Source organism: Papilio polytes, unplaced genomic scaffold, assembly GCF_000836215.1.
Source record: "Papilio polytes unplaced genomic scaffold, Ppol_1.0 DF822178.1, whole genome shotgun sequence".
Taxonomy (NCBI): domain Eukaryota; kingdom Metazoa; phylum Arthropoda; class Insecta; order Lepidoptera; family Papilionidae; genus Papilio; species Papilio polytes.
In genome coordinates, this window is record NW_013527026.1 from 3575204 (window position 1) to 3585414 (window position 10211).

The 10211-nt window shown below is 32.9% G+C and overlaps 2 protein-coding genes across 2 annotated transcripts in view; one reads left to right on the forward strand and one right to left on the reverse strand.

Moving 5' to 3' along the window:
* Positions 1-672: 672 nt before the first annotated feature.
* On the reverse strand, positions 673-4853 carry LOC106106738 (transmembrane protein 62-like). The gene is made up of 5 exons (XM_013287383.1): positions 4452-4853; positions 3955-4204; positions 2242-3134; positions 1600-2171; positions 673-1369 (listed from the first exon to the last, which is right to left on the reverse strand). Exons 1-5 carry the CDS (start codon positions 4653-4655, stop codon positions 1336-1338), a joined length of 1953 nt encoding a protein of 650 aa, XP_013142837.1. The 5' UTR covers positions 4656-4853; the 3' UTR covers positions 673-1335.
* Positions 4854-6785: 1932 nt separating this feature from the next.
* LOC106106603 overlaps positions 6786-10211 on the forward strand; it is a 12158-nt gene continuing 8732 nt past the window's right edge. Inside the window, exon 1 of the mRNA XM_013287201.1 lies at positions 6786-7084. The gene's annotated coding sequence lies outside the window, so the exon portion shown is untranslated. The remainder of the gene's footprint in view (positions 7085-10211) is intronic.

Sequence of the window (10211 nt, forward strand, 5' to 3'; positions counted from 1 at the left end):
TATCTGAACTATAACTAATTAAGAACATCAAATTATATAAAAGTAGGAATTAATTGGAAAAAGAAGGTTTAGATATTTGTCAAGGTTTTTTAATAATTATTGGTAAACGACATTTGTCTTTGTCCAGTGACTGTATGGAAACAAATCACTTTTATTTAGCTGTGTTCAGACTACCGCTTTTATCAAATTCACATATGAAGCATTTGCTAAATAAATATTAACACTTTTTACGAAATTCGACATAATAAGACCTAGGTATGCACTCACCTTAATCGGTGTATTTTGTGATAGCAAAAACTTTATAATACTTAGGGCCTTTCCCACTACTGGCTGATGGAGGCTTCAATAGCTTAAAATGAATAGAGTACCAAAATACGATACTTCGATCACATATTTTATACGTTGGATTATCTGACAATTAACAATTGTGGGACAGGCCCTTAGTTTTTTTTACTAAATAATGTGATCTAGGGCTTGCTGATTTAAGCGACAATTATTAGCTAATTTGAATATTTACTATAAGCGCACATATAAATTATCATATAAACTGTACAGAATAAATAATTAGCGTTTACTATTTTTATAATTATATACAAACTTCATTTTTAAAATGGATTAATATATTGCACATAATTATATTGTAAAAAACACGAAATAGTGAAGTGTAAATAAATAACAGCACGTCCTATAGAAATTTGTTGTAAATAAACAATAAAAGAAACATAAAATTAAAATATACAATACAATACTAGTAGTAATTAGGATTATTTTAGCGATCTAAAGTTAGGGAAGGGCGTTTGAGCGGCCGCCCAGGGCGGTTGACAGACACCACAAGTCTGCGAATTACTCTCACATAACGCTCTTAGTCATAACAAAGGGCGCCGTAAAAATCTAACTCAAAACGCTAGTACAGCTTCGGTGTTACCTTTTGGTTTGAATTCTCAAAATATATTTTATATTTGTCTCGTAACAGAACTAATTATTAGTATAAAATATAAATTATTATAGTAATACTGTCATATTTTGAAACGAATTTATTCTTTGGTATTGTCAATACTCAACTATACCATAGATTTCATAGACAAGTTTTTGTTTGTTTCGTCAATAGAAACCCATGGTATTAATGTTACCTAACATTGTCTATGTTTCAATATGTATGACAAACTTATAGCCTCGTATATAATTGATTCAGTTATTTGTGTAGCTACAGTATTTGATTCAAAAAGCATTACCTGTGAATATAAAAATAATCATACATAATATAAAATATGTTCATCGTATGTAAGCGTGCACAGCAAGCTCTTTGATTGGTAGTCAGTATATTTCATACAAACATTACGACGGCATGTCTTCTAATTTTAACAACGACCTGAAAGATAAAAACAAAAGCATTAGGAATTTTTAGCTAAAATGGTCATCATTTCTTAAAAAATGAAAACATGTATTTTTTTCTATTTATTATGCCTTAGTTGTTCTCATAAACAATTATTTTAAAGGAGCAGTTGACTTATAAAAAAAGATAAGCAGATCGATCTAAACTTTATTTTAAAAACGGTAATTCCGTGGAAAGCGACTAAAACATAGTTAAACTATATTTACCTGCAATAGTCTGGAGGTAAGGTTAACGTTTTATACCATAGAAGTATGTTTAGGAATACACTCCATGTCCTCAGGGGTCCAAATATAAATGCCAGAGTGCCATATTCAAGCCAGTAGAAATACGCCAACAACAATTGTATTGACAACAAAAATATAAATGGTAAATTCTTCAAAAGTCTCTTAAAACCTCTTAGATTTTGCCCAAATAATCTCATCTCAAGGCAATACGCTAATACAAAAACAAGGGGTATATGAACAAACATCAACTGCACACTACCGTACATATATGTAAACGGTTCTGGTAAATATGACCCCTTTATTATGATACCCCACGCAAATACAACACCGATGTACCCATCGATCAGTTCTCCGATGATCCACGGCCCAAACGGTATGTACAGCACATACAAAACTAGAGGATAGAAAACTCTATCTATCTTCGTCAACAACCAAATCCTTCTAAGAATCTTGTTAGCGATGCCTCGGCGACATTTCGGCGGTCGCTTTTGAAACCTCAGTATCACTAATGGTAATATATTAACCATTAATAGAGTTCCAAATAGTGTCTGAAACTGAAAATCAAATAATTAATAATAATTCTGAAAAAATAAATACAATTAAATAGTTACATGAAGAACTTACCACACCACCCGCATCAAGCATAAGCAAAATTCTCGGAACAACTTTGAATTGCAAATTTGATCCGTCCAAAGAAAATGGATGATCCACAAAAGCTTTTCTACCGATTTCATCCACAGCCATGACGTACAAGTAATGTAAATCATTTTTAAACATATCAGGTTGCCATTGACAAACATATAAGGGTCTTTTTGCCAATTTGCACTCAGACCAATTTATTTTATCATAAGATATCTGTACACTGTCAATATTTACATCGCTAAAGGCCAGGATTCTTACGTGCGTTGAATATTGAATTAAATTCAGGGGCTCACGTCCGGGCATCGAATATAGCGCGTGTTTCGGATTAGTCACGAGAACGACTGGCCACGTATTATGTTTTTGATCGACGAATGAAAAAATTCCGTGGTCTATAGCCGCCAAGCGGTACATTCTATTATCTTTCCAATCGCCCAATTCGAGTTCAAGAAATCCTTTCCTTTGAATTGTGTACATTTGTGGTACTAATCCTCCCATAGAATGAAGATGGCCACATACATAGACTTGTGATCCTCTTGCGTTGCCTATAAGGTTTCGGAGATTCAGTCTCTGTGAATCTCTCTCTAAGGACAGTATACATGACGTAGGATAGTGGCCAAACCAGATCACATGATCGGCTTTTTCTGCTTCTAGTTTCAATTTCTGTAAATGTTGCTGTTCTTGATTGTCTAATATCCCAATAAAATTAAACGGTCTTCGTATGCCGGGGTCAGGGCACGCATCAACGCCTAAAAAGGCCACTTTTACGCCATTTTCATTTAAAGTATGAACATAAGATTTTGGATAGGTTTTACCCTGCACAGAGTAGTTTCTAAAATAATTCTCTTGAGCATTAATATTTTTAATGTTGAAATTATCTGAAAATAGCAGACAAATAACCATTTTAATGAATTTAGTCTAAACTAATGTATAAAGAGGAAATATTTAGATTTTTGTCTGTGTTCGATTCACGTAAAAATTACTGGGTCAATTTTATAAGTTCTTGTACCAATGGAATGGTAATTTATTTGTGAATAATATAGGCGACGTTTTTAATTATTTTTTAATTTCACGCGGGCGAAGTCGCGACCAACAGCTAGTAATCATATAAAGTATGCCCTAATTTAGGAAGCTTCTCCCATTTTACAACATTTAATTTCTTCTGATATGACTAATAAAGTTGTTAATGGCAAAGTAATAAATAACACAAACAACAATATTTAATAGAAGTATATCCAGACCTTAGTATATAATTGTTAAAACATTTTAAAAAATTGAAATGTTAAAAAAATCTGATTATTTACAATAATTTACTGTTTTTTCAAGAACTCAACATAGTGTGTACTGATTAAATAATGAAATACTGTTTGTTACAGGTATTGTAAGTTTCCAAGCTTCATACAATCTTTATCAGTTGTTCAACACCATATAAATGACTACATAATTTTCATGATAGTAAGGGTGTACAGGTGTAATATCCTCAATCCACAAGATAAAAAACCAAAATGGCATTCTGTTACTTCAACACATATAAAATTCTTTCACAAATATAGAAGATTCCAGAACATAACTTTCAAATAATCTTTTATACATACACACAATATCTTTTAAACAACAATTAAAGTAAATATGATCAATAAAAAATAACTTTAATTTTCACACAATTAATTTAAATCATGATAGGATGAAAAAACTTACCATGATTTCCTCTTATATCTAACCAAATAGTATTACTCGTAACTCCAGATTCTTGTATAATATTGTAATAATAAATCCATTCTTTTTTAACTTGGGAACTGCCCAAATTATCTTTAGCTTTAGCATCTGTGAGATCTCCTGTTGCAAGGACAATGTTGGGATTTATATGTTTTACTGTGTTATCACAAAACTGCTGGAATTGAGATATTCTGCCTGGGTCTCGGAATATACTGATGTGTATATCAGAAATCTAAAAAAGAATTAAGACTGGGATTAACATTTACAACAGAAAATTAGAAAACTGAATTAATAAATAAATCAATATACATAAGTTATGTAAGACTTGCTTTTTAACGCGTAAATTAATTTCCTTATAGGGTGTTAAAATAATGATGCAATCGAATTTGTGTTTGATGTAAAGTGGTTAATAAATTAATACATTTTATAACTTTCAAATCAATCAAGTATTATATAAGAAATATCAACCTTTAATTTACCTGTAAGAACCATATTAAGTTTTTATTGCTATCAGTTATTTTCTTATATTTTTGACTTAGATATTTTGTATAGTTTAATCCTTCATCCTTGTATTCAGTGTAAAAATTGTGGTCGGTCGCTATTATATTTAGTAAGCTAGCCATAAATATTGATATAATTAATAACACACATAATAGAGAAATTGCGGCCTTTGAAAAAATCATATTGTTTTAACTGAAAAAAATATGCACAATCACACTTGTTCTTTCTAAATAACAGTAATTGAAAAACTTTTTAGATCTTTCATAATACTAGAATAGATAACCAAATAATTAAGTACGATTATCAAAGTTGATTTTATATAGTCCAACAAAGACAAGAATTCTGTTCTGCAAGAAACGGTTCACAAACTTACAGCAGCTGACAAATGAAATTGACAGCTGACAGTTGAACGAATCTGACTTTTGTTTGATAAGGGATGTCAGTTTATATATTCTTCCCTAGCAACACTTAGAAAAAGAAATTAAAAAATGGCATAATTGAACCTAAATTTTGATACCTGAAACAACTTTTGAGATCTTAGGGCATAATATTGAATTAGTTTTAGTCTCTCTTAAACTCCCTCGAACTAAATTATCTACATTATAATTACAGTGTCCGGGAGAAGCCGTGTACAATGGGCTGCCACAGAATCCTTGGTCGAAAGTATGACAATTTGACCCAACTTATGTACCTCTATCCGAAGTTTCCTCGTTTGAGCGCTAGAGGGCTTTAAAGTTGCCTAAATATTTATTTTTATTTATATGTCTATTAAAAATGTAAATTGGCGAACGGTTGTGTCTCACATCATCATTTCACCACATTACAATTTTTAAATTTAACTTTGAATGGGTTCAAAGTGAATAAAATCTAAGGATTTTCGAGATATTTGAATAAATGTAAAACTTTAGGGGCCTCTGGCGCCCAAATGAAGTAACTTGGATTAGAGGTAAGTTGGGTCAAATCCAAATCGTCATATTTTGGAACGTGCAATATGTGGTAGTCCATTGTACACGTCTTTATCGGACATCCTGCATAATGTAAGCTTACAAACCTGTCATAAAAGACCACAGTGTACTTTTTAATAGATATATATACTTACTAGCTTTTGTCCGCGACTGCGTCCGCGTGAAATTTAAAAAAAAAACAAAAGTAAGTAGCCCATGTGTTCTTCCAGACTATATTTTACACCTGTACTAAATTTCACCGAGATCCGCTGTTTAGTTTACAAACTCTACCAAACATCCAATCATCATACTATTAAAACATTTGCATTTATAATATCAGTACGTAAATTGAGATTGAACCTTCGACATTGTTAAGCATTATATGTTTTTGATAGTTTTTGATTCGGGAAGAGAGATGAAAAACATATTTTATGTTAACTTTTATATACAACAGGATATCTTAATGTTCTAAACTTTTATCCAAACAAGTTATAGTTAAAAATTAATCCGAAAAGTTTTTTTATGGTCGTAGATGTTATTTTATTTTGGTATTGGATCGTGGTGACATTGTTAACTAAACACGCCTGTAGCCGTTCAAATTAAAAACTGATCAACACATTGGAATTCGTTTGACGAAATTTTTGATGGAAATGTATCAAAATTCAATAATAGATTAAAGTTGCATGCGTACATATCTAATGTACTTTATAATTATTTACATTTACAAATTATTCAACAGTAAATTCCAGACCATGTGTTTTTTATTCAGTATTATGCTGCACAGCACATACTGCCCTCATAAAATCCGAACAGTGCTAATAAAACTTTAAATAAATACAAGATCATAATGTTATGATATACAAGGATAGTTTTTCTAGGTATTATTAGCGTTATGTGATAAGGATTTACCATTCCACTGGGTAGTGAATTTTGCTATTTTAAAGCTTCATTCTGTCATTATTAGTTATCCCTACTATGTAGATATGAGAGGTTTTACAGATTATCATATAAAACTATTCATTGCAAACAAACATTATGTATAGGTACTTAAAATAGGAAGGTAGGTATATAGGTAGTTAAATCTACGACCCTTATAATAATTGCATTGAATTTATGTTGTTATAGAAGTCCTCAATGGTTCATTGTTTCCTAAACGGCCGTAAAACGCTATTGAATACGTTTATATGTATGTACTTGTACTCAGTATTGGTAGGCGGAGTGTTTTGAAGTATATTAATTTTAACGCTCGCATTCCATGCAAGACGCCGCGAAGTCGCGCAGCCGGCGCGAGGCGCGAGGAGAGGCGCGGCATGGCGGCTCGCCCGCGAGGCCCCGCTCTGAGCTCCGAGCAAAGCCTACGGCCGCGGCCGGTACCCGCTACCGCTACCCGCGCCCGCGCCACGCCACTATCTTGCCGCATTCCACGGAGCCGCAGTCGGCGCGCCCCGCGCGTGCCTTCGTGCCTTCGCCGACCCATGCGCACTCCTCGCCTCGCTTGCTTGTCGCTTCTCTTAGTCGGACTTACGCGCTCGCAGAGTAAGCGCATTTGCGCCGCGCGAAGCGCCGTGCTTACGAGATCGGGAATAGTGTTCAGTGCAGTGCTTATGCTTACGCGTGTCGCCAGTTTATTGTGTTATTGCAGTTGCCATTGGATTTGTTTATTGATGGTAAGCAAAGTGGTTCTATGATTTGCTGTGAACGGCCACCGTGGAAGCGCGCGCTTTCACGATGCGGCCACTTTCATTTCATACACATAGCTCGAATTCCGCGCGCCCGCGCCGTCCACTCAGCGGCCGGTGACCCTGCGCCCGCGCATCCTTAACACCAACATTGCTGCTGAACTAGTCAAGGCCCGAGAGCCAAGACGTTGCTGAATAATTGACTTGTACATAATAATCATACAAGTACAAACATACATAATGGTGTTTTGTAATTATCGTCACCCTGTGCCTACCCATTAAGAAAACTGTGTCGAACGGTTAATAACAAATTACCTACCTGCTTATTAAATCCTTTAACAATTAAGATTCAAATTTTGTTTCATAGAAATAATAAACAAAAATCTAAGGTTCTACCGATGATTCTCCAGGAATTTATTTCATTAAGTAAACAACATTGTAAACATTAACATGCTTTATTCAAACAAAGTTTATGGCACAGAGTTTACATCGCATGACATTTTATCATACCAAACCAAGGCTTCAAGTTGATATCTACACATTCCAAAATAAATTAAACTTTGTAGAGTCATTAATTACTAATTAAAAAGAAATGCTATACCGGAATTTGATAGTTTCAGAAGAAGATAAGTTGTGGTTTGATAACAATTACGTTCTATTTAGGTAATATTCCATCGTTGTGCAACATTTGGCTGTCTAATAGGTATTGCGTTGCGAGTCTAAAATTTAAACTTACTAGTTGTACAAAAAGTATTCATTTTTTTTATTTATCTTTTAACTAGACAAAATCAACTAAACTAAATTACGTAAAATACGTTTTAAATACGGCAAACACAGAATGTTTTAGTAAAAATAAAAACCAAAATATTTATTTGCACTCTATTCGGTTTCGTTTTGAAAAATAATCTTGAAGTAAAAATCATAATATTTACATTGCATAAATTGCATTTAACGAACATAAATCAGCTTATAGGTGTTACAGAACAGCATAAAATTACCAGTTATCCTTGACCAGTTTTTAATTTTTACTTACCAACATAGGCACTTATATGAGTCAGATATACCTACATGTATCTAGCCCAAATAAAATTTACCAAGAAAAAAGTAAACATGTTATACCTGTTGTATGAGATCTGTACTTACCTTGAAGTTATAATTATCAAACTTCGTGTAAAAAATCAAAATTACTTGAGTACTCATTCATTTTATATATGAATATGTAATTTAACAACCAGAAATATTTTTCAAAGGAGTTTTTAAATTCCCCTACAAGCCATTAAATGCATAACTCAATAACATCTTGTGTACATATTAGTTTCACGTTTAAAACTGTAAAACAATTTAATAGAAGAAACGGAAAATCCGATTTGCGTAAAGCTAGCTAACCGCACGTTCAAATTGCTTCAGTGATTGATAAATTAAATGATTCATTAGCTCACAAACAGGCTAGGTACCGGCGCGACCGCATTCCTTTGATAGCATACTGTGTAAATAAAACTCACGAATGACAAGACGTAGACGTCAGCTAGCATAAAAATTAATATCAATGTATAGTATTAGGTATTGTGTTAGAAAATAATTTAACAACGACATAGGTCTTCGATGAGTTTAATAAAGACGGCATCGACAACGCAGGTCCTCATATATGTAGATCTCCATTATTTCGATTTTAGACATTTATATTATTTTTCCGATTTTTTTAAGATGAAAGATATGGTGATGATTCCTAAATTCCTACACATATCTGCGTCAGGCCAAATCGCTTCTAATTTGAGGAAGGCTTGAGTCTCTCCGTAGAAAAGAATACGAGCAGATAACTAGAAAAACTTATCATGACATATCCTTTTTTAATTTACTACTTTTTCATACGAGCTTTATCGTACAACTTACAACTTTCGTTCGTAACACTTCTGTTGAAATGAAGTTTCCGGCCAAATTGTGTCCATCAGTTCCCACTATTAATATTCCTAAGTCACTTTACAGTTAACTTGATAACGTTTTGTGTCTTACACTAATTACTTCGTGTTGTATTGAGACTGGCTATTTATTAAGATATTAATTAAAGAACATCTTTCCTAGTTATTTCCACGTAGTAATATCTGGCATAAAATATAGCGCAGAATATTAAAACATATTGATAGATCGGATAGCTAACTCACTGCGAAAATAAATAAAACATATTACTAAGGAGTTATAGAAGAATTGGAATAAAACAATCTACCTTTTCTGGTTGATAATGCATAAGATGGGCCTGAATAGGAATTAATATTGAGCAATGATAATCTTACTGATACTATAGATGTGAAAGTTTAGATAAATGAATACTTGTTAGAGTTTGTACTCTAAACGGCTGAACGGATCTTAATGAAAGGCTGAAGAACACATAGACTACTCACTTTTGTTATTTTTTTAATTTCACGCGGATGGAGTGGCTGGCGAAAGCTAGTAATAAATATTAATCCTTTCCAAATATTTTGATATGGATTGCTTAAAAATGATATAGATATCGTAGTGTTTTACGATCAGAATATAGCCAAAATTAAATGCCACATCAAAAACATAATTGACGTGCTTTTTTTTTTAACTCGCCACATTTAATGTTTAGACCGTTAAAAATCTGGTTAAATTTACCCCTAAATATAATAGACTTGTTTGCCAATCGTCAATGACAATTCTTGCTTACCGTTGACCCAGGGTAGGAAAGAATTGTTATTGATGGCGCTTCTACAGGAAGTCGCCAACACGGGCGTTGTGGCCGATCGATGTGATGTGCTTATTACCAATACTCTCACTTTTCAATGTTTATGTCGACATGGTCAACTTCCCTGAAATTAAACAACATTTTTCCATATCTTTGAATCGCAACTTGTATTGTCTGGTGTAGCTGATATGACAAACTGTGCACTCTCATCAAGTGCATTTAAAATTCGTATTAGTTATTATTGTTTTGTTGGCATGAAATGGCTAGGCGTTTAATTACATATTTACTTATTAACACCCAAAACAACAGAAATAATATGAAGACATAAATAAACTTTTTAATAAAAAAACAAAACCGACTTCCAAACAAAATACACGAAAAACAAAATAAAATGCACTAAAAACAAAACAAAAT